General features: G+C 28.2%; 2 protein-coding genes across 5 annotated transcripts; both read right to left on the minus strand.

Annotated features, from left to right (window-relative positions):
* Positions 1-16,785: 16,785 nt before the first annotated feature.
* Positions 16,786-23,222, minus strand: LOC105667862 (uncharacterized). Of its 4 annotated transcripts, XR_010889882.1 has the most exons (6): positions 22,812-23,222; positions 22,591-22,735; positions 22,337-22,401; positions 20,622-22,166; positions 20,373-20,477; positions 16,786-20,178 (listed from the first exon to the last, which is right to left on the minus strand). XR_010889882.1 is itself a non-coding variant. In XM_067353748.1 (4 exons), the coding sequence occupies exons 1-4, from the start codon at positions 23,065-23,067 to the stop codon at positions 22,051-22,053; spliced, it is 582 nt and encodes a 193-aa protein (XP_067209849.1). In that variant the 5' UTR covers positions 23,068-23,222; the 3' UTR covers positions 16,786-22,050. The 4 variants fall into 4 exon arrangements, 1 of the variants encoding a protein (XP_067209849.1); XR_010889880.1 differs by having other exon boundaries at positions 16,786-20,477; XR_010889881.1 differs by having other exon boundaries at positions 20,373-22,166.
* Positions 23,124-25,085, minus strand: LOC136999538 (uncharacterized). The gene is made up of 5 exons (XM_067353880.1): positions 24,928-25,085; positions 24,234-24,492; positions 24,063-24,125; positions 23,230-23,417; positions 23,124-23,133 (listed from the first exon to the last, which is right to left on the minus strand). Exons 1-5 carry the CDS (start codon positions 25,083-25,085, stop codon positions 23,124-23,126), a joined length of 678 nt encoding a protein of 225 aa, XP_067209981.1.
* Positions 25,086-26,206: the final 1,121 nt, after the last annotated feature.

The raw sequence follows: 26,206 nt of genomic DNA on the forward strand, positions 1-26,206 counted from the left end.
TCTATATTAGATGATTTTGATACTTTGGATGCCTCAATGGACGTTGACGAAAAAAAAAATGCCTTGGTAATTAATTTTTTTAGATTATTTTAATATTTTATTTAATATATATATATATAAATAAAATATTTTATAGGTTTATATTTTTTACAGCGTACGTTATTTGAAAAATATGTTGATGTAGCTTCAACACACAGAAAAGCTATACATAATGCTTTATCAGCTGTAATGACTAAAGATGTCCAGATATTATTTACTGCTTTTGGTCGACAAAAAAATGAAACAAAAAAATTAAACTTCAGCAAAACGAAAATTTATAGCTTACTTATGGGTATGCGTTATTTCAGCTTCTATTAAATTAATATTAATTATCAATTGATATATTTTATAATGTAAGAATAAAAAATTATTTGATAGATATTCTCGTAAGTAAATTTGGAACTAAGGAAGAAAAAGAAATAAATTCTTCCTTGAGTCGATGGTTTTCGGGAGCAGTAGATCGGTGCGGAGGTTGCAAAAAAAGAGAAAATGTTGGAAAAAATGTGAATTAATTAATTAATTATGTTATATTATAGATAAGAGAAAATTATTTTTAATATGAAAAATAATACTCATCTGTTTGATTAGGTCAATTTAATAATGTTTTATTAATGTCAATTAATTGATTTTATATGTGTATAATAAATAATTCTAATAATAATACTGTAATTTAATTTGATTATCGCGCACAAAATTGATAATAATTATTGGAAATTGATACTGATCTTAAATATTGTTACAGTATTAAGAATCAGTATTGATTTTTGATACTATAATAGTATTTGAAATCGGTACAGATATTTAATACTGTTACTGTATTGGGGATTGGTACTGATTTTTAGTACTGTTATGTTGAAAATCGGTACTGATTTAATACCGTAACAATAATGGAAATCGATACTGCAGCACTACTGGAAATCGATACTGCAGCAATACTGGAATCCTGTACCAAAGTAGTACTGTAATTCGAGTCTTGGCCCAATTCTATCATCCCAGTATTTCTCCAGCACCACATCAGTACTGGCATCTAGTAACGCGCCAATACTCAGTACCAGAAATCGGTACTGGGCCATTATCTCGCCGGTAGTCATTTCCCACATGGGAATAAAAACAAATATGCATCACAGTGCAGAAAACCATGTTAATAGATATCATTATCTTATCAAATATTTAGTCTTATCAAAAACTGTATATTATTAAAGAATTTAATTTCTAAAATAATTATGTTTTTTTATATTTATTACATAAAAGCCTTTTAATTTAAATAATTGAATCTTAAACTTCTTTGTATGCTTTTAAATGAATAATTGAAAAGTGACAACATTAAATTTATATTCTCTGAAATACACACAATCTATTTTTCCATAAATTTTCATAAATCTGCACATATAATCTTTTACGCATCCTGAATATATGACAATATGCGTATTTTGTATATACAATGTAAATGACAAGCATTTTATACCTTCCAAATCATAAGAATTTTTTATATTATAAGATCTACAATATTAGTTTAACATATCAAATGTATAGAAATGTATATAAAAAATGATCACTGACAAATCTGAGTAACTGCTATATCGCTAATAAATGTATATATTTTAAATTACAGATTGATTGTGCTAAAAATTGAAAAAAATGTACGCATTAGTAAAGCAATCAGGAAAGTACATTGTAATATAGAAACAATCAATTATTAATAAAAATAAACGAGTGTATTCCAGGATGCACAATAAATCAAAGAATAAAAATCTTTTAATAGCTTGCAACAGTAAGTAGTTTATTATTCTTCCATAAATTTTATAATCTGATTCCTAGAATTTAAAAAAAATGTTAATTAATGCACAAGGCAAAGGAAGGACAATATTAAAAAAGATTGATTTTGTGTTCTCAAGAAAAACAGAAGAAAATCTTAAAATTTTTAATAATAAAAAATCAAAAAACTCTTCTGATTTTCTATTATTAAAAGCGAAAAAATGTTATTTCCATTAAAATCATAAAAAATAAATCATTATTTTCTTTAATTTTTGTTTTTAACATAAAAAACTAATTTGCTTAATAAAATAATATTTTATATATTAAAACGCTTTAATAATAAATTTTTTAATAAAGTTTTTTAATAAAGAATTTTTTTTTATGTTTAATATAATTTTTTTACAAAAGCGTTAATTTTTGAATTGATATTGTAATTCTGTACAAGTATTGCTGTTTCGGTCAATAATTCCTTTCTTCTTCCCTTTTTTTAAATCTTTATATATAATCATTTTTTTTCTGTTAATTATAATATACTTTTTGAATTTTAAACATTTTGTTTTTTTTGAAGAAAAAAAATCGCTTTTTTATATTGTTCTTTTTATAAAGTTTTTAAAAGTTTTCTGTCAAATTATATTTTATTTTATAGATAATGCTAAGCTTCTGGAAACTGTGCAAAAAAATTTGAATGATAATAGGCCTCGAGTATTAATTCGTCGCATAGAGGATATTAATAATAATTTGTCTATAACAGTTCCTGAAATAACACCTAATGATGAAAACTTAAAAAAAATATCAGATATATCAAAAATAAATACAAAACACATGTGTTTGACAAATACGCATGTACATTTTGATGAAGAACTCGATAATGAAAAATCTCAATCATTTATAAATCAATTTACCACTAATATATTAAAGCAAAATGATTCATATAATGTAAGAAATTTTGGATATAACAAATATTTTAACAATTTTTCTACTGGAAAATTGCATGATCAAAAAGAAAAAGAAAATATATCTTTTGAAGATCATCAGGTTAATTTTCAAAATACTGCATCCGCACATTTTGATAAAAATATGAATGATTCGTGTGATTCTCAATTACCAATAATAAATGATGTGTTATTAAACGCATATAATGATACAAGCTTTGATATATCTACTGAACAAGTACATGCAGCTACTTCTTTGAAAGATAACAGAAATAATGATAAATTTTCTACTATACTTCAAACTGATAATAGTACATCTCAACCTAAAAAATGTCGCATTATTTCTGATATAACATTGGATAAGGCTTCGTTTAATATTATAAAAAATAAAACTTCACTTAAAATTTGTCAGCGTAGAAAAAGTAATGACTTACTTTGTAATAATTCTTCACTTTCACAAAATGATGATAACTTTAATTCTGAAATAAATTGTGAATCCTTAAATGATAAAATGTCTTCCTTACAAAATATTTCAAATGAATCTAGAATTCTTGATATGAATATAAAAGATATTTCTAGTAGTTCAAAGAATGATCCTACATATGAACCATCCCAATTAGACACTACGTTCGAGATTTCATATGATAATAACAATAGTAAAATATCTTACAATGACACAAACATAAATAAAGAAAAAAGCAACGATGTTTCACCCGATAAGTCAAATTTATCACATAATATTGAATCATTAAATGTACAACCAGGTTCTTGTAATGATGCTGGCATGTTCGTTGCATCTTCTTTAGGTCGTTCTGGAGCGGGCAAAAAAAATTTTTGTCTATATTGTAAAACTTTTCAAAGTAAGATTCACCGTCATTTGCAAAGGATACATAAAGATGAAGAAGATGTACAAAAATTTCTTGATCTGCCAAAAAATAGTATCGAACGTAGACGAATTATTGATACAATTAGAAGAAATGGTAATTTTTTATTTAATACTAATACCGAGTTAAATGATGGAGAACTTATAGTATGTAGACGGCCTAGTCAAAAAGTATCAAGAAATGCAAAAGATTTTCAAGCATGTATAAACTGCAAGGGATTCTTTTCAAAAGCCACTATTCGACATCATTATCGTTATTGTGTTGGACATTCTACAAAGAAAAATAGATCAGTTAATGTCTTAGGACGCTTAATCACTGGTAGAATTCATGAAGCAGCAAATCAAACGTTAACAAAAGTAGTATTTCCTGTATTAAGAGAAGATCATATAACACGTCTCATACGATATGATGAACTTCTTATAAAATATGCAAATAAGTTATGTAATAAATATAAACTTCAGCATCAACATGACATGATTCGAAGTCGATTAAGGTTACTTGGCCGGTTTTTATCTGCACTTAAAGTAATAAATCCCAATATTGATGATTTTGCTTCATTATATAGTCCGAAATATTATGATGATATCATAAAAGCAGTAAATAAAGTTGCAGGCTTTGATAATCGAACAAATATGTATAAAACTCCATCTAATGCGACTAATCTCGGAACATTATTGAAGCAAGTTGGAAAAACTTTAATTACTGAGTATATAAAGAAATGTGATAATTCTAAAAAAGAAATGGTAGAAGATTTATTAAAATTGTTTGTAGAGGATTATGCCGCAAGTGTTGCTCGTACTGCCTTGGAAACACAATCCAAACAAAAACAACAAAAAAAGATTATTCTTCCAACAACGGAAGATATCTCAAAATTATACAATTACCTTAAAAAATTAAGACAAACATGTTATGAAAAATTAAAAAAAAAGTTTTCGCACGATATATGGCTTACCTTAGCAAAAACAACATTAACTGCAGTTTTAGTCTTTAATCGACGCCGTGCAGGCGAGACTGAACGCATATTAGTAGAAGAGTTTAATAATCGTCAAGCAATCAATGAGAAAACAAATAATGAATTATTTAAGTCCTTATCAAATAATAATAAAAAAATTGCAAAAAAGTATGTACGTTTTGTGACGCGAGGAAAGAAAAATAGAGATGTACCTGTTCTTCTTAATTCTGATTTGACACAGTGCATACTACTTCTTATTGAAAATCGAAGATATGCTAAGATACATCCCCGAAATCCTTATCTATTCGCACTACCCGGGAGGAATGTACATAGATTTAAATTTCTCAGAGCCTGTCAGTTATTACGCGAATTCTCTCATGAATGTGACGCAAAGATACCCACTAGTTTACGTGGTACTAAGTTACGTAAACATATTGCAACTAAATGTATCTTATTGAACTTACAAGGTGATGAAGTCGAAGATCTTGCTAATTATATGGGACATGCACAAAATATTCATAAAGAATACTATAGACAACCAATAATTAGTAGAGATATTTTACGGATGTCACAGTTGTTAGAGAAAGTACAAGAAGATCCTAATGCAAATGAAGACGAAGAGAGTGATACTGATAAAGAGGAAGAAAATGAAAATGACGAAGAAAATGCTCTATGTAATACGAAATCTGACTTAAGAGGATGCTGAAGTCATATTGTTACCGACCGAAACTTCAATTTTCTAAAAAGGGTGGCGTTTTTTATTGCTTTAATAGAATTACAAATCCTTTGGTGTAAATAAAGTACATATGCTAATCTTTCGGCAGTTGGTCAAATTTAAACCAAAAAATAAAAAAAAATTTTGAAAATTTACCGACAATGTCACCTCAAAGAATTATATCTTTTATATCAAAATTATACTGCTTCAATCTGCAAAACAAGACCATGTGCCGAAGAAGAGCGTATGAAACAATAATGGAAAACCAAAAAAATAGAGCTTAGAGACTTATTTTCAAAACGCCACCCTTTTCCAGATTTATGTAAAGCATGTGTGCAATATAGAAAGAATAAGGTAAAAAAGAGCTATAGATTAGTTCCGAGATTTTGGGATAGAGGCGCTATAGAGTTCTCAGTGCTATCTGTCATATACAGAATCTTTTAGGTTAGTTATGTGTGTGTTAGTTGTGCGTGTGTGTGTGTTTGTGTTATGTGCTACGAAATCCGGCTGAAAAAAATGGGTTGAAGGCACTCTGAAGGATAAAAAAGTGTATGTATTATACATAAATTTTGCAACATTTTTGCAAACATTTATATTATTTAATTACATACATTCATATTCTAATTTCTACAAAATACTTTTATTCATGTGCTTTATGTGTATATATTATGTATATTCTGTGCTCCATATTATGTATATTCACATCAAAGTATCTATGTAAAATTAACTTTTTATATCATCTTGTATATTGTATATCATTTATATGAATATCATTTTGTATATTGTATATATTTTTATAATAAATGTATATGTCATATAACTTATTTATAAAGCATGAAATATAAAGGTATTTTTAGTTTCTTGTATGTATCATTTGTAAAAAAATCTTGATAAAAAAAACATTAATTTTGTGACTTGCAATTATCTGTTTCAATATATACTTCTTTTAAATACTTACAACTAGCCTTATTTTATGCGTTTTCCTTGGTATCTAAAATACACATCAAAATATAAAATTAATTTCTAGTTCAGTAGAAAAAAAACATTGTAGTCTTACACCAGAAAGGAATGGTAAAATATCATGTATATGTAATAACAAATAAATCACTTTTCCACTGACATTATACACAACTTTGCAGAAATAAATTTATTCTGTGAATTTTGAATGTGTAGTGCAGTTTAAAACACACAGTCGAAATATATCTATATTTTTGAAATAATAATTCTGATTTTTCATGAATCACAGTGGTTTTATAAAATGTTCAATTTTAACAGTTTTTATTGGACTGTACTTTAGACAATATTATATTTTGCCATTTCTCTCTGTTGTAAGACAAGAATGTTTCGTTTCTACTGTAATAGAAATACATTTTCGATTTTGATACGTATTTTAAATACCAAGTTAATCACATAAAATAAGGCTAAGTGTAAGTATTTAAAAGAAGCATATAATGAAACAGATTATTGCAAGTCGCAAAATTAATGTTGTTTCTTTTATCAAAATTTTTTTACAAATGATAGACACAAAAAAATAAAAATATCTTTATATTTCATGCTTTAGAAATAAAAAATATGGCATATATCATATACATTTATTGTAAAAAGAGTATACAAAATGATGTCAATTTCTTAGAAAAATATTTTGATATAAATATAGATAATGTGGAGCATATAATATACATTATATATATATATATACATAAAGCATATGACGTAATAAAAGTATCTTACAATAAAGAATAAGACAAGCCAGAGGCGGTTTCCTCGTGGACTGGCAATATATAATAAGACAAGCCAGAGGCGGTTTTCTCGTGGACTGGCATTAGAAAACTCTTATTCTTGTCTTCAAGCCAGAGGCGGTTTCCTCGTGGACTGGCAATATAGAATAAGACAAGCCAGAGGCGGTTTTCTCGTGGATTGGCATTAGAAAATTCTTATTTTTGTCTTCAAGCCAGAGGCGGTTTCCTCGTGGACTGGCAATATAGAATAAGACAAGCCAGAGGCGGTTTTCTCATGGACTGGCAATATAGAATAAGACAAGCCAGAGGCGGTTTTCTCGTGGACTGGCATTAGAAAATTCTTATTCTTGTTTTCAAGCCAGAGGCGGTTTCCTCGTGGACTGGCAATATAGAATAAGACAAGCCAAAGGCGGTTTTCTCGTGGACTGGCAATATAGAATAAGACAAGCCAGAGGCGGTTTTCTCGTGGACTGGCATTAGAAGAAAATTCTTATTCTTGTCTTCAAGCCAGAGGCGGCTTTGTCGTGGACTGGCAATATAGAATAAGACAAGCCAGAGGAGATCTTTCGTGAGCTGACAATTTTAAATAAATATAATCAGAGGCGATCTAACGTCAGCTGACAGTTTAGAAGAAAGAGAGCTAAAGGCGATTTATTCGTGAACTGGCAAATTGTAAGAAATATTGTCAGAGGCGATCTATCGTGAGCTGACAATTTTAAATAAATATTGTCACAGACGATCTAACGTCAGCTGACAGTTTAGAAAATAGAGAGCTAAAGACGATTTATTCGTGAACTGGCAAATTGTAAGAAATATTGTCAGAAGCGATCTATTGTGAGCTGACAATTTTTAATAAATATAGTCAGAGGCGATCTAACGTCAGCTGACAGTTTAGAAAAAAGAGAGCTAAAAACGATTTATTCGTGAACTGGCAAATTGTAAGAAATATTGTCAGAGGCGATCTATCGTGAGCTGACAATTTTAAATAAATATTGTCACAGACGATCTAACGTCAGCTGACAGTTTAGAAAAAAGAGAGCTAAAGACAATTTATTCGTGAACTGGCAGATTTTAAGAAATATTGTCATAGGCGATCTAACGTCAGCTGACAGATTTGAAGAAATACGTATTTATTTTAGTTAGCAATTTACTGCACGTGTGGTCTGTTTATATTTTATCAGATAATTTATAAGGTCATTTAACCTTTTTTCTCGCAATTGAAATTCTATCGTATGGCTGAATGATGTACATACGAGACAAAATAGACTTATACAAGGTGTCTAATAGATATAAGTTAGATATGATAAAATATTTTATTTGAAAAATGTATGTATAATACTATATGTCTAATTGGAAAAATATGTTATATGCTTTTCCTATTTTTATTCTTATGTAACAAATACAAAATAAATAAATAAGTTAATTAATTATTGAATACATACATATACATATTGAATATAGTTATCTTTATTTTGTATTTTATATAACTTTGAAATAATATATACTTTCATTATTTTAGTCATTATCATATAAAATACAAAATAAAGATAACTATTTATTGAATATATGTGTATATGTATATATTAATTAATTGATTAATTAGTTATTTAGTATTTACTACATAAGGATAAAAGTAAGAAAAGTATATGACATTTTTCTTCAATGATATATATAGTATTATATGTATATTTTTTATTTATTATTTTGTCATATTTAGTTTGTATTTATTTGACACCTTGTATACGCTTATGTTTTCTCGGACATTATATTGCAGCTTTGCGACGAAATTTTAGTCGAGGAAACAAGCGCAAGCATCGTTTGTTTACAAACTTCCGATGACACACGTACACAGACCACACGTCAGTGTAGTGAGTCACCACTACAAACAAATGCGTACACACGGACCTACGCGGCATAGGTCCGTAGGCTGCGCCGATAATGTCATTTCATTTTTAGTACCATCGAAATGATGGCGCTTTCGCGTCGGAGTTCGCCCGTCACTTCAGCATCCTCTTAAATTCGAACGATTCATATGGAATAGAATTATTTGAACCATATGTCACTGATTCAGAATCAAGTTACGATAACAATAATATTACAATCAAACGTAAACGTAGTAGTAAGTTTATTAACAGGTTTTTTTTATATAAAATGTAATGCTGTGTGTTTGAAATAATAAATATTTATATATTTTCAGCATCTCCATATGGAAAGACAAAACGGCGACGTTGGAGCAATGAGGAACAAGAAATAGTAACGAAATTATTTGGAAAATACATTAAATCATCACATTTGCCTTCAACGCAAAAAATATTAGCAGCGATTAAAACACACAAAAGTTTACAAAATCGTACAGCACCACAAATAAGATCGTGGCTTCACAATCAAAGAAAATTAAATCATACGACATGCGGAGACTTATGAAAAGTTTAAATACTATAACATTTGAGGATAAGCATAATGTGAAATGATTACATTGATATTATGATAATATTTTATACAAAGTGAGCATATATACTTAATGTTTTAAGTTTATTTAAATTTACAGATATATAATATAAAAATATGTTTTCTGAATTCAAATATTTTAGTTAAGATAAAAAAAGATTAGTTTGTGCAATAATGCAAAAATGCAGTAATTAAGATGTGCAAAGAAAAAGTTAATTTTTATTTTAGTTTATTCTGGTTTAATGTGATTCGCTTAATACATAAAAATTGTTACCAAAAAAATTGTTAAAAACAAATATTTTACGAGAATACTTATTAGATGAGATGCTTCTTCAAAAGAACAATTATCACAAAAAAGTTTTATTACTATAAATTTATATTTTTTCGAAACGATTTTTCCATGGGAGAATAACTACCAGAAATCTGAAAAATAAAAAAGATTACTTTTAATTTAATGTCTGTAATCTAATTGCTTTATTTTATGTATTAAGAAGGGTTGCATGTTTAAAGTTGCTGACACGTTTATTCTTTACTTATTAACACATCCTTACATAAAAAGAAAAAAAATGTTATTTTGCTATGAGTCATAGTCATATTATATGATAGTTTCATGTACTTACCATGCGAAGAGTCCAGATGAACAAAGAATTTTGAAAAATATCTATAAAAAGAAAGTTATTTTGCAGTTTGCATATAACTAATTTTGTAATACTCATCAAAAGAGACAATGATCTTTCGAAGAAGCAATGACTTCTAGAATCATCTTGTAACGAAATCTTTTATTAATTATAAAAAATACTTATATCCTTAAAATGATGATCCTCCGATAGGACAGCAGTTACCAGGGACATCTAAAAAGTAAAAAAGACTGCTTTTAATTTAATTTCTGTAACCTAATAATTGTATTTTATGTATTCGTATGAGTTATATTTTATGTAAGATCGAAGAGTTGTTTAATGTTGCTGATATGTATTTATTCTTTACTTGCCAACAAATCCTTACAAAAAAAGGAAACAAATGTTTATGATAAGAGTTATTTTAGTTTTGTATGCGTATTTTACGAAGAATCCATAGATGAACAAAGATTTTTGAAAGATATCTATAAAAAGAAGTAATTTTTTTATTTACGTATAACTAATTTTGTGATACCAAAAGAGACGATCTTTCGAAGAGAAGTGGTTTATGAGACCATCACAAAAAATTGTTTAATTAATAATATAAATTAAATTAATAATAAAGAACACTTATACATACCCGAATCGATGACCGTGCAATGGATAAATGGTAGTAGAGTATCTGGAAAATATAGAAGATTTTAATTTTATTTCTGTAATCTAACAATTCTATTTTATGTATTAAGGCTGATTTAATGTTATTGGTATTTCTTTTTTGATCGTCAGCAAAATCTGAAATAAAAGAAAAACAAATAATATTTTAGAATGAAAGATTTATTTTAATTTTATGATACCATGCGACTCTTCAAACGAACAGAGAATTATCGGAGATACCTATGAAAAGGAGGAAAAAGTTATCTTATATGATTCGCATATGATTAATGTTGTGATACAAAAAAAACGATATTACTTTGCCTGCTGATGAGTAGACAGTAATTTCCGAGATATTACAACATATAAAAAAAGAAAATGTTTTTCGTTAATTAATATTAATGTTTTATTAAAAATAAATTAAAAATAAAATATTCTATCTAATAATATTTATATTCAACTTCTCGTATTATATTATCAAATACTAGATTAAATAAATCTTATTGATGAACATGAACGCTTAATGATATTGTTATTTTTCTGGTAAATTAGGCGTTAACATAGCGTAAATATGTATCATACTAATGGTTTCATCATTAACAAAGATTTAGCGCCATAAAATTTGTTTGCATTATTTTTAAAAAGGATTTATTAATTTAGCTTTTTATTAGCATTTATTTATTCGCTACACTATTGATGCCGTCAAAAATTCGATATTTTGAAAATTTCTCGTATTATTATTATTATCGAAATTTAGACAAGACAATCTTATTGATACAAATTTTCAATGGTATTCTGAAAATTTAGGCGTTAATTTGACATAAATATATATTATAAATGGTCCCGCCAATAACAAAAATTTGGCGCCATAAAAATTGCTCATACTAAATCACAGAAAAAATTTCACTACTTTAATCTTTTATCATGTTATTAAAATTTTAATTTTAATTTTAGTTTTATTATTTAACAAAATCGTTTTTTATGGATGCTAGTGCTAAACGCAATTTTAAGATGATTTATGCTGGCAATCTTGATAAAAAAACGCGTTACACTATTGATATTATTAAAAATTTACTGGTTTAAAAACTTCTCATGTTAATATCATCGAATATTAGACAAGAGAAGACTTATTAATATAAACTTTCAATGATATTTTGGAAATTTAACCGTTAATCTGACGTAAATATATATTATATAAGTGGTCCCGTCAATAACAAAAATTTGGCGCCATAAAAATTGCACGTGCTATTTCAGAAAACATTTATTAATTTAGTTTTTTGTCATATTAATAATATTTCATTATTTAATAAAATTAATTTTTATGAATGTTATTGTTAAACACATTTATATATTGACAGCCCTAATTAAAAAACTCGTTATATTATTGATATCAAAAATTTAATTGATATCAAAAATTGATAATTGATATCAAAATAATTGATATCAAAAATTTGACATTATAAAAATTTCTCGTGTTATTATTATCGAAAAATAGACAAGATAATCTTATTGATACAAATTTTCAATGGTGTTCTAAAAATTTAGACATTAATTTAACGTAAATATGCATTATAAACGGTCCCACGAATAACAAAAATTTGGCGCCATAAAAATTGCTCATGCTAAATCATAAAAAAAATTTCACTACTTTAATTTTTTATCATGTTATTAATTTTAATGTTTTATTATTTAATAAAAATGTTTTTTATGGATGCTAGCGCTAAACACAATTTTAAGATGATTTATGCTGGCAATCTTGATAAAAATACACTATTGATATTATCAAAAACTTATTGGTTTAAAAACTTCTCATGTTATTATCATCGAATATTAGACAAGAGAAAACTTATTAATATAAACTTTCAATAATATTTTGGAAATTTAACTGTTAACATGACGTAAAAATATATTATACAAACGGTCCCGTCAATAACAAAAATTTGGCGCCATAAAAATAGCACGTTTTATTTCAGAAAAAATTTATTAATTTAGCTTTTTATTATATTAATAGTGTTTCATTATTGAATAAAATTAATTTTTATGGATGTTATCGTTAAACACATTTATATATTGGCAGCCCTAATTAAAAAACTCGTTATATTATTGATATCATCAACAATTTGACATTATAAAAATTTTTTATGTTATTATCATAGAATGTTAGACAAGAAAAAACTTATTAATATAAACTTTCAATGATATTTTGAAAATTTAACCGTTAATTTGACGTAAATATATATTATACAAACAGCCCCGTCAATAACAAAAATTTGGCGCCACAAAAATTGCACATGTTATTTAAGAAAAAATTTATTATTTTAGCTTTTTATCATATTAATAGTGTTTCATTATTTAATAAAATCAATTTATATGGATGCTAGCGTTAAACACAGATTTAAAATAAATTATATTGACAGCCCTTATTAAAGAACTCGTTATATTATTAATACCGTTAAAAATTTGATATTTTAAAAATTTCTCGTGTTGATATTATCGAAAATTAGACAAGACAATCTTATTGATACAAATTTTCAATGTGTTCTAAAAATTAGACGTTAATTTGACGTAAATGTACATTATAAACGGTTTCGCCAATAACAAAAATTTGGCGCCAAAAACTTGCTCATATTAATTCGTAGAAAAAATTTTATTATCTTTTATAATATTATTATAACATTAGTGTTTTATTATTTAACAAAATCAATTTTTATGAATACTAACACAAGTGCATATTTACAATAGTGAAATTTCAGAAATTAATAATAAATTATTAATAAATTATAATAATAAAATTTTATATAACAATATTATTTTGTATTAAAAAGATTATTGGAATCAATTAGAATAATCATTTTAATTACTAATTACAAATCTAGGATTAAAGTAAAACAATTTAAAATGGCGAATTCAATATATAATTATTAAATATATACAGATAATGAATAATAAGCAAATACGTATGTCTTTTGACCCTAATTTATATACTGACAATAAGGTTTTCCTTAGCTAACAATCGGTAACCAACTTTGATGAGACAATATCTTCTCTGGTCTTGGAAGTGTCTATATTATTAATAAAAATAATTGGATAACAAAATAAATATAGAAATGAGAATAAGTTCCGACTGTTTCTTTTAAATATATTGTCTAATGCTAAATACATCGATTAAAAATATATAAAATACATTGAATGATGAAAAATATATGCTTTTAAATCGTTCCGAAATTGTACAATATATTCCTAAATGGTGAAATCCAGGACCGATTTAAAAATGCAATTTATTTCAATTAATATAATTGTTTTTCATAATGTAAGCATTTCTTGTTGTTAGAATACATCTGGCACTTACGAAAAAATCGTTAATTCTTTAAATTTCTTAAATTATAAAGAAAATAATGAATGGACTTGGAAATAGTCATTTTGTAGGTTTTATGTAATATTTTACAAATAAATAAAATATTTTTAAAAATTCGAACGAGGAACAATGCAGTTAATTATCCCTCACTATTTCCAATAAGAAACAACATGAATTAAAAACGGTCCCTGCAACATCCCTTAGACATACATATATATATATATATACAATATATATAATATATATATATATATATATATATATATATATATTATTGGAAAGATATATATATATATATATATATATCTTTCCAAAGTAAAATTACACAAACATCACTCTATCTCTATTACAGAATAATCTTTTTGTCATCAATATTGATATCATTTGAGTAATATTGATATCAGTGTTTTTGAAACTTAAATTCTCGAAACTCATCAAGTAATATTAATATCAGCAATTTTGAAATTTAAATTTTTTACGTAGATAGATATAAATGTTTTATGTGGATAGATATGAATGTTTTATGGTTTTCTAATTCTTACGTAATTATCATATGTTACGTTACATATCGGACATCGATCGACTTCTAAACGTTCGATGCATAAAAAGCAACAAGTCAAATGACCGCAAGGTATAAAACCATGTGTATGCTCGTTTACAAGACACACAGTACATATGTTTTTCGTACATTTTTTTTCTGATGCAGTTTAATATCATCCTTCAGTTTCTAATCCAAAGAATAAATATGATTTACTTAATTTAAATATAAATGTTCATGTTCCAGTACTTTCTATATATTTTATTTTTATTAGAAAAAGAAAATGTTAATATTAAGTATATGAATATTTGTCGAAGTTAACAAATCTTATTTTATTTTAATTCTGCATCAGTAGAATGCTGTGAAATAATTACCTTGCTGCAATTAAATTAAACTCTTATCTGCGACGTTTCTTTGATGATTCTTTTGATGATATTTTTATTTATTCCTTTGATACTTTATCTATCCGGGAGGGCCCCAACTGCCTACAAATCGATAGCCTACAGTGTCGATAGCCGATGTACGTTTATCCACAATTTTTTCATACACAAAAATTTTTGCCTACAGTTCGATAACCTACAAGCTCTATTGCGCACGAATATTAAATTGAGAAACGAATGTACGTTAGCACACATGACATTATTGCGCACAAGTCACATAGCACACAAAAATTTTTGCCTGCAGTTCGATAGCCTACAAGCTCTATTGCGCACGAATATTAAATTGAGAAACGAATGTACGTTAGCACACATGACATTATTGCGCACAAGTCACATAGCACACAAAAATTTTTGCCTGCAGTTCGATAGCCTACAAGCTCTATTGCGCACGAATATTAAATTGAGAAACGAATGTACGTTAGCACACATGACATTATTGCGCACAAGTCACATAGTACACAAAAATGTTCACCTACAGTTCGATAGCCTACAAACTCTATTGCGCACAAATATAAAATTGAGAAGTGAACGTACGTTAGTACACAAAAATTTTTGTCTACAGATCGATAGCCTGAAAGGTATTACGCACAAATATAAAATTCAGAGATGAACGTACGTTAGAACACAAAAATTTTTGCCTACAGTTCGATAGCCTACAAGCTCTATTGCGCACTTAGAAAATTGAAAGAAAACAAACGTACGTTTGCACACATAACATTATTGCCTACAGTACGTTTGCCTACGAACTTTATTGCGCACAAATAAAAAATTAAAAGTTCAATGCTTATTTGTACATACGATAGTATTGCGTACAAGTCATATTGCGTACATAGGGTTTCTTTTGGACTCTCATACGTTTTGAAAATATCATTTTATCTTTCTTGTTCATTACACATATGTCAAAGAAAGATAGAATAATAAGAAAAATAGAATAATGCTTTCAGCGCGTAAGCGTTCAAAAGAAACGTACCCATAATGTGTTATTCAATAAAATTTAGTTATTATTTTTTAAAAATTATTTTTAATTATTATTAATTATACAGTATGTGAATGGCGTGTAATTGCGCAAAAGATGGTTCTCTGAAAGCTACCTACATACAGAAGTACAAATTTTTTTCAAATTATAACGAAATTTTTACTACATCTTTTCTTTTTATACTCTTTTATACTTTTTATACTTCTTTTTATACATTGCTCATGTCAAATTTCAAATACTACTCACCGAAAAAAATTTATTTTCCATATAAATTTCTATCGCTGTTACTAAGGTATTTAATAAAACGTCACTTGTAAATGTAACCGCCTTAAGCCCGTATCAGACTTCGCATTGAATATTGAGATTAAAGATTGAAGATTAGGAATTTGACCAATCAGAAAGAAGTAATAATTATTTGCTTCTCCCCGATTGGTCAAATTTCCAATCTTCAATCTTTAATCTCAATCTTGAATGCGTAGACTCTGATACGGGCTTTATGATCCTCATCTGTTGTTACACTATGTCTTTCAAGATATATTGAATCAGTTGATAATTTGTTGATAATGTAAAATTAAATTCCGTAATGACTTGTAGTATTTCTAGCCTTCGACGTAGTTGCTTCATATTGAAAAGGCTTCTCGTAATAAGATAAGACATCTTTACAGCCGCTACTAGATTTCTATAAAAATAAAAGCGAATGTTAATCATATGTTATATACACATGTGCCAAAAGTTTAACTGTAATATATTGCAAGATTAATGTGTGAAATTATACGTTTTCGAATCCATCCAATGATTTTATATGCGTTTAGGTAACCCATATATAAGACAAACAATGTGTTATTTGGATCATTGTCTTTCCACCTTTATAAAACAAACTATAAGTACATTACAATTTAAAATCTGATTGTGCAAATTGTGTTTCTTATATAATGCTTTTATTGTATTATTTGTCTATTGAATTTATTTTTTACACTTTATGATTAACATGTTGACGTATGTACCTTCGGATATCAAATATTTCTTTTGGTTTCATCAACATTTTATTTTTCAACACAATCGCAACATTTGCTTCATTTCTATTCGTTGCTGTATACTGTTTCATCTTCCGGATGATTTTAAAATATATGTTCCTACTGAATTTCGCACCAATATCGCGTAGCATTTCAAACTTCGTCGTGATGAACACCCAAATTTAAAAATTTTTTTATATTGCTTGTCCATGTTAAGGTCTTTCTATATTAGTCGCAAATCGCAAGTCGCAAACGTTGCGATCCAATCAGCGTTAAGCTAGCTCGACGTTGATTGAATCACACGGTGTTTACGATGCTTGCGACGCTGTGATGCGACCATTGAAATATATACCATACTGGAACGAGCACGCCTTTGTTCTCGACCGGTCAGATGGAGATAGCTGTTCGGACCCGGATCTAACCAACAGTCTCGGTCACGTGTTCACAGCTACTATAAGGGTGCGTTCCACTTAACGCCCGCAACGCTACTAGGATCATTTTATCCTTGTTTTTCATCGAAAGTTAAACGAGGATAAAATGATTCTAGGAGCGTTGCGGGCGTTAAGTGGAACGCACCCTTAGTCGAGAGTAGACGAGATAGAAAGAGAAATCCGGTACCGAGTCACTGCCTTGTCTGACCGTTTTGTCGAATGGAGGGGGTAGCCTGTGCGCCTTCTAGTATGGTATATATTTCAATGGATGCGACTATTATAGAATACATAACCTTTAAATACATAAAATCGTGTACAATAATGGCTCCTGCACAGAGGAGGCGATAACGCTTGCCGCGCGACAAGACGCGACGCGGTAACCAATCAATTTTTCGCTCTTATGAAAAAGTTGCAAGTTGATTGGTTGCCGCGTCGTCTTTTGCTGCGCGGCAAGCGTCCTGTATGCAGGAGCCAATGTACAGTCGTGCCGACATATTTCCCCGATAACTCTTCCATAATTACACATTTACACGCAATAAATATGCAATAAATTAAACAATATCTATTGAATATTTCTTATCGCGTGGTATCTATCGCAATCGTTTCTTTTTTGTTACATTGTTACGTAATGACGCCAGCTTGTAGACGTGGCTCATGTAAATGATTAAATGAGCAACGTAATTGTCCATTGTGTGCATAGTAAATCTCTCTCTCTCTCTCTCTCTCTCTCTCTCTATATATATATATATATATATTCATAGGGCGGTAATGTAAATAAGCATGTAATAAAAATAAGCATGTAAATACGAATCATTTATCGATTAATTATTTATAAAATACTGCAATATATTAACGCATACATGTGGAATTACAATTGTTAAAAATTATTGCATATATTGTATTATGTATAAAATCTCAGAATCGCAAAATAAAGATAGAAAGTAAATATTTATATAATAACCATGCAAAAACACAATTTGGCTCAGAATACACTATTAGAATTTTAAAAAGATCTTTATATATCATGTTATATCATACATTTATATCATATATTAGAATAAGTTAGAGAAACTCTCTTAAACTTAAAGGCCTGTGGCTCTCAAAGTTACAGTAGTTACACACAACGGAGTTGAAACAATTAGGGCCTATCCAAACAAACTTGCATAGTCGCATAAACTTATGCATAAGGAAATTCATTGGTTTATAAGCAAATGCATAAGGAAATAGCTCAATCAATTATTTTATGCATATGTTTATGCGATTATGCAAGTTTGTCTGGATAGGCCCTAAGTTTGAGCAATAAAAAATTGCAAAATAAAAACTTTCCACAAAATTAATTGTCTATAATTTGTCTATATAGATATGTACCAAAAACAAAGACTTTATCTTTTAATGAAAGCCAAGTAAGTTTCAAATAAACAATAAAATGCAATACAGCGGGATATTCTGCCGATATCATATCGGTTTCTTTTTTAATCATTTTCCAATCCTTGCTTGAACGCATTCATTCAAAGATATTCATTAAAGGAATTTCTTTTGGCGCTAAAAATTATTTATCGTTTCTCTTTCATCTATAAGATGCAAATTATTTGAACAAATATTTTTTATAAGACATATTATTTATTAAACGTTTGACATTAGTTTTATGTGATTATGCAACAATAAATAAAAAATTTTATCAATTTCAATTAAATTTTATTTAAAGAATACAAGTTGGTTTTTACATAACTTTGATAATATTATTCTAATCAATATTACTATCTTGTATTATTTGAAACTTTTTTTATGTTTAAAACATATAAATGATTCTTATGTTTAACATTTAATTTGATACAGTTTTTTTCTTTTTGTTATAGTAACGTACTTTATATAATATAGTCGAAATTTTCTGACATACTTGAAATATATAATAAGGCGCGCGCGCGCGCGTGTGTGTGTGTGTTAAACTAAAACAAAATATTATTTTAAAAACAAAAATTAATTTACATAAGTAGCATAAACTTTTATAACATTATTACACATTAGTAATCAATATTACTATGTTGTGTATTATTTAAAACTTTAGGATTTTTATGTTTAACATTTCATTTAACATTGTTGGTTATTGCAACATATTATATATATATAATCCGATAATAATATATCGAAATTTTCTAATATACCGTAATATAATAAGGCTTAATATATATAAACTACTAACAATAAAACAAAATATTAAATAAACATAGCAAGTGAAATATAGTGTAAGTTTCGATTTTGATAAGGTCATTAACCAGTTGTCAACAAAAAAAAAATGAGTTCCGTGAATACTGAAATATCTACTTTTTTTCTATATTGATCTCTAAAACACTGGCACTAAAACACATTTGACGGAAAGAAATACTGTATAAGGACTTAAATTAAATATTATGTCATAATAACGCGCATACATTGAAGAAATTTCTCTCGACATAACGGACATTTTTGGTCTTCAATTTGCTGTTTGCAATCATTGCAAATACATAAATGCCCGCATGGCACAAATATATGAGTAGCAGTTGTATTCAAGCATGTACAACATGTACCTCGTGTGCGTTCGTTTGATGTAGATGTAGATACTGGACTTGCAGAATGAAATGGTAGTTCATTGTTCTGTTCGCCGTCGTACAAACCAAGAGCACCGTAATCATCTTCTGGTGTGTCAAAAATGCGATCATCTAGCAATATAAGAAAATTTTAGTAATTGATAATAATATTACTAAAGTATGATGAGCAAAATATGTACAGAAGGGGACAGAAATGCCTTCCCACATGAATTGCCGCACATATAGGAATATATATTATTATAACAATATATGCAACAATTCACGTAGGAAGGTATTTCTGTCCCCTTCTGTACATATACATATACCTTCGTTTATTACTTCATTTTCATCGTTTCTAATAGTTTCCAAACTTGCTTGGAGTACTCGCTGTGTTCTTTCGCTTTTATTTTTTTCAATATTTGTAGTTGTCTCTGAAATGATAAATTGCAATGAATTACAGTTAACTAGAGAAAGAACATAATATCTATTGCAAAAGAAAGCTTTATGAGATGTTAACTTAATAACATATCAGACAAATGCATCAGCGACAAATAACAAAAATAAATATTTCTTACCTTCCACTTCTTGAATATCATTTAATATCATTGTTGCAAGTCTACCGCGTCGTCCGCGACGGCTAGGAGGCCTGCCACGACTTCTCCTTCCTCTAGCCGCAAATCCAGCATTCAAATTAAGAAAACGAATGTCTTCACACGCAGCTATTAAAATAAAATATATATAATAAATATATTGAATTTTGAAGGCCCTTTCATGTTAAAAAATTTCAATCGTAAGGCCGTAAGCAAATCGATAAATCACAATCAAACATTTTTATTACGTTGCGAGAATACTTGACTATGATTGATCAATTTGCTTACAGTCTTATAATCTATTCTTTAATTTTCAATTATGAAATATATACTTTCTAAGATATTAGTAGCGTTGACTTGAGTCGGGGACGTTCCAGTAACTAGAATACAAAAATTTATAAATATTTCTCTTTCATCTATATTAAATTCTACATTATGAGATAAATAAATAAATAATTTCTTACCTCCCACTTCTCGAATTTCGTAAGCTAATGTTGCAAGTCTACCGCGTCGTCTGCGACGGCTAGGAGGCCTACCGCGACTTCTGCCACCTCTAACCGTAAGTCCAGCATTCAAATCTTCATATGTATTAAAATAATAAACATATTAAATCCTAATTCTTAAATATAACAAAAAGATCAATAAATACAAATGTACGTATATATTTTTTTATTCACAATTATATGAAGTACATACCTTCATCGGTTACTTGGGTCTGCGACGTTGCAGTTATTTCAACAGCTAGAATACAAAAGTTATCTATAATCATTTCTTTTTCACCTGAGATGCAAATTATTCAAATATTTTTCATATTTTCATATTTCGTACAAATATTTAATATTTCGTACAATATTTTTTATAAAGCAAATGCGAACTATGAAACCAGTTATTTTTTCGCAAAACAAGTTACTTTTAAGTGAATATTGGAAAAAAAATCATCTACCTCTACTCAGATTGCGACCACGTATGCGAGGAGGTCTTCCACGACGTGGAGGTGTTCTTTCAATATTATCCGTTACTAAGACTGAATCGGCAGCCGTCGTTTCTAATAATGCTGTCAATTGAGAGATAAATTGAAAATAAAAAATAAAAAGTATGTAATAAAATCAAGAATACATTACAGAATACATTACAAAACAAAACACATTACATAGCACATAAATTTTGAAATAAGATTCTCTCTCTCCCCCCCCCCCTCTCTTTCTCTCTCTCTCGCTCTCTCACAAAGTATCAGGAGAGTTTCTAGTTAGAAGAATGGAATTTACCTGTGGCCGTAACGCTCGTGAAGTCGTTTAAAGAATTATCGTTTACTATTTCTCGTTCTATATCGTTTTGTGAATCTGCAATGTATAACAAATATCTTTTTTTTTTTTTTTTTAAATTCAAAAAATATACAGTATATATTAATACATCACTAAATTATTAGAAGAATATAGAATTTACCTGTGGTCGAACCGCCCGCAAAGTCATTTAAAAAATTGTCTTCTATTATTTCTCGATCTATATCATTATCTATATTGTTTTGCGAATCTGCAACGTATAAAAAATATCTTTTTTTTCTGTTACAAATACAGAATACAAATACAAAAAATATACAATACGTATGTTAATACATTAAATTATCAATATTTTTTATATCAATAAATTATTATTATATTACAGTTAAAATACGTATGTATAATATATATTTCGGAACAAACCAATATTCTCTTCGGGTAACCGTGCCATATTGCTCAGTGCTAAAAGAAATTCCTTCAACGAATATCTATAACAATATAGAATATGAATATAAAATATATGTATATGTAAAGAATAAAAAATTATGCAGTAATTTAACATACGTGCAGTAATACACGTAATATATAATTCAAGGAATGATCAAAATATGAAAATGATAAAAATATGACTGTTATATTCTTTTAGCATGATTGCCTAAAGCAGAATATGAATTTACCTTCCCAAGGTCAGTAAAAATTGCGCCTTTGCAATGCGTTTGTCGCGAATCATGTCATATCGAACCCGTGCTCTCTTTACATTAAGCCCTTCCGTCAATCTTACAATATTTATTTCCTGATCGGTGATCAGACCACTTAGATGATCTGCAAAAGTTAAATTGCACAAATGTATTTTACGCGATAGTGTACAAAAGCTGTAGCAATAATAAGCAATACTTACGAAGGAAATTCCAAATGTTGGGATGAATTCCACCAAATTTGCGTAAAATTGCAAAATGAAAACTTTCCACAAAATTATTTGTTCGTATAGACGTATCAAAGACAGAGACTTTATCTTTTATTGGAAGCCAAGTACGTCTCAAATACATAATAAAATGCAACACAGCGGGATATTCCGCCGACATCATATCAGCTTCTTCTTGGATTATTTGTAATCCTTCCTCGAATGCATCAATCGGAGATAATGGTAAAGCCATAGTGAGACCGAGAACCTTCCTTGGGGCTGTTGTTAATCCTAAGGCTTTCCAACGTCTTAATACAGCCTACACGAAAAATATTGAATATAAATTAGCAAGAGAATTGGAAAAAGTTTCCAAGATTTCGTTTTCGTTAAAAATTCTACCTGATTAAAATGAAACCAGCAGCCGATTATTCGCGATTCCGGAAAAATCTGTTTTGCGATCGTCATTGCCGCGCGTTCATAATCGCTCATGACTAATTCTACTTGTTGTAACGCATTTGGACACAGCTCTTTCACTTTTTGCCAAATTGCGTTATACAAACCCATTGTGCGTTTTTCGCACAATACAAAGAGGACTGCTATACCCTGAAATAAACAGATGTACCAAATGAAATCCCTAATAAAAATAAAATATTTGATAATTCATATTTCACCTGAAATGTGCCAGTTATGAGGATTCATAAATAGTTTATGAAATATTAAAGAAAAATACATTGGAACATTTAAAGTGTGAAATGCTATAAATATACTTGCACATCTCATTTTCGTCAAGAATAACACGCGAACATTTTATTTATGTGTAAAGAAATTGACAGTTGTTATTAACAATTTTATTTCATGAGATAAAAATATGGGAAACAGTAATTTATGCAATCATGAATCAATTCAAAACCTTCACAATTTTTATTTAAAGAGGAAATATTAAGTTAGTATCTTCAGTTTTAATATTAATTTCTTATGAATGCGTTAGAGTTATAAATTACGGATTAGAGCAGAATAACTTTGGCTAATATGTTCTAATTCAATTTTCAATGATAAATCAAGAAAAATCTTTTTCTTTAATATTTTTTATTTAATTATTTTCGAATTTAGATTTTAAAAATATATTTAATAATTTTGTATTACTGCAGTAGTTATATAGTAATTAGTGATTAAATGACGTTATATATATATAAATGTTACTGTAAATTCGTATTTTTAAAAATATGTATACTCTCACTTATAACTTACCATGTCCATATAGCGTGCGTGAATGGTGTATAATTGCGCAAAGGATGGCTCTCTGGGAATTACCTACAAATAAAAATACAATTTTTTGTTAATTATAACAAAATTTAGCATTTTTATGTCACATCTTTTTATACTATGCATTATTCATGTTAAGTCTGAAATATTACTCACCGAAAATGTACCATCTATATAAATTTCTGTTGCTGTTACTAAGGTATTTAGTAGAACGTCACTTGTAAATATAACTGCTTTATAACCCTCATCTGATGTCACCGTGCCCTTAAAGATATGTTGAACTGGTTGATAATTTGATAATATTAAATCAAATTCGGTAATGGTTTGCGGCAATTCCAGCTTTCGACGTTTTTGCTCCCTATTGAGAAGGCTTCTCACAACGGGATAAGATATCTTTGCAGCCGCTACTGGATTTCTGTGAAAATAAAAGCAAATGTTAATCATATTATATACACATGTGCCAAAAATTTAATTGTAATATATTACAAGATTAATGTGTTATAATTTCTAATATTTATCTATTTTCTAAGGTAAATAAATTTTATTATGTTTTTATTATTATAATAAAATAACAAAGTAATGCTAAATTATAAATTGTTCATTCAATGTTTATTTATATTCCAAATAACATATGTTTGTTTCATAAACGTTTTCGAATCCATCAAATGGTTTTACATATATAAAACAAACATATGCTATTAGTATGTTAAGTATCATTCTTTTTCTATTGTCATAAAAGTAGTTATAAGTACAATTCAAAAGAGGACTATACAAACTGTTGTATTGTAACTGCTTGTATTGTATTGTTTGAAATTATTCTTTATGTTTTATGATTAAAATGTTGTGTTACCTTCGGCACACAGTATCAAATATTTCTTTTGGCTTCATAGACGTTTCTCGAAACATCTGCAATATTTCTTGCTTTATTTCGATTTGCTGTTGTATTGTCTCATCTGCTGGATGATTGTGTGGTGATTTTAAAATATACGTTCCTATTGAATCTCGCATCAATGTCGCGTAGCATTCTAAACTTCGTCGCGATGAACACCGATAAATTCCTTTACATCGCTTATCCATATGATATACATAACCATTGTGTACAAATATAGTCGTGCCGACATATTTTCCCGGTAACTCTTCCATAATCACGTAATTAATACATGCAATAAATAGGTTATAAATAATAAAATACCTATTCAGCGCCTACATACTTTTCTTACCGCGTGGTATGAAAGACATCGCAATCGTTTTTTGTTATATTGTTATGTAATGATGCCAGCTTGTAGACGCGAATCATGCAAAATGCAAATGATAAAGATGAGCAACGCGCTTGTTCATTGTGTGCGGTAAGAAAGTGTGTTCAATAGATACTGTGTAATTTATTGGATATTTATTGAGTGTGTTAAATGTATGATTATGAAAGAATTACCGGGGGAACGTGTTGGCACGACTGTATTTGTACACGACGGTTATGTGTATCACATGGACAAGCGAAGCAAAAGAATTTATCGGTGCTCATCGAGGCGAAGATTGGAATGCTACGCGATATTAATGTTAAATGCAGTAGGAAGATATATTTTAAAGTCACCACACAATCATCCGGCAAATGAAACAATACAGCAGCAAATCGAAATGAAGCAGGAGATGTTCCAAATGTGTCGAGAAACATTGATGAAGCCAAAAGAAATATTTGATACTGTATGCCGAAGGTAATATAACATTTTAATCATAAAGCATAATAGGTAATCACAACATATATAGCTTGCTCAGTTATCTTTTGAATTGTACTTATAGCTATTTTTGTGACGATGAAAAAAAATGATACTCAACATACTGATATCATATATTTGTTTCATAAACGCATTTTCTAAACGCATATACAATTATTTAGAATATGTATAAACATAGAATAAACAATTTATAATTTAGCATTGTTACCTTGTTATTTTATTACACTGAAAAAAATACTATTGAATTAATAGGATCAGTGTGTAATTGGCACTATTCAATCGGAAATCTTATTAATTCAATGAGAGTATTTATGATTCGTTAATATTATCATTGAATTAATAAGATCTCCGATTATAATAGTGCCAATTGCACTGATGCTATTGATTCAATAGTATTTT

This window comes from Linepithema humile, chromosome 4 (genome assembly GCF_040581485.1).
Source record: "Linepithema humile isolate Giens D197 chromosome 4, Lhum_UNIL_v1.0, whole genome shotgun sequence".
NCBI lineage: Eukaryota > Metazoa > Arthropoda > Insecta > Hymenoptera > Formicidae > Linepithema > Linepithema humile.

Coding starts and splice junctions, on each gene's coding strand:
- LOC136999538 (XM_067353880.1), bottom strand. CDS start 25,085: ATGCGAGATTCAATAGGAACGTATATTTTAAAATCACCACACAATCAT. Junction 24,493..24,927: donor TTTGATACTGTGTGCCGAAG/GTAACACAACAT, acceptor TTATTTTCACAG/AAATCCAGTAGCGGCTGCAA. Junction 24,126..24,233: donor ATATAGATGGTACATTTTCG/GTGAGTAATATT, acceptor TTTTATTTGTAG/GTAATTCCCAGAGAGCCATC.
- LOC105667862 (XM_067353748.1), bottom strand. CDS start 23,067: ATGGCTTTACCATTATCTCCGATTGATGCATTCGAGGAAGGATTACAA. Junction 22,736..22,811: donor CAACATTTGGAATTTCCTTC/GTAAGTATTGCT, acceptor TAACTTTTGCAG/ATCATCTAAGTGGTCTGATC. Junction 22,167..22,336: donor GTTACCCGAAGAGAATATTG/GTTTGTTCCGAA, acceptor TATACGTTGCAG/ATTCGCAAAACAATATAGAT.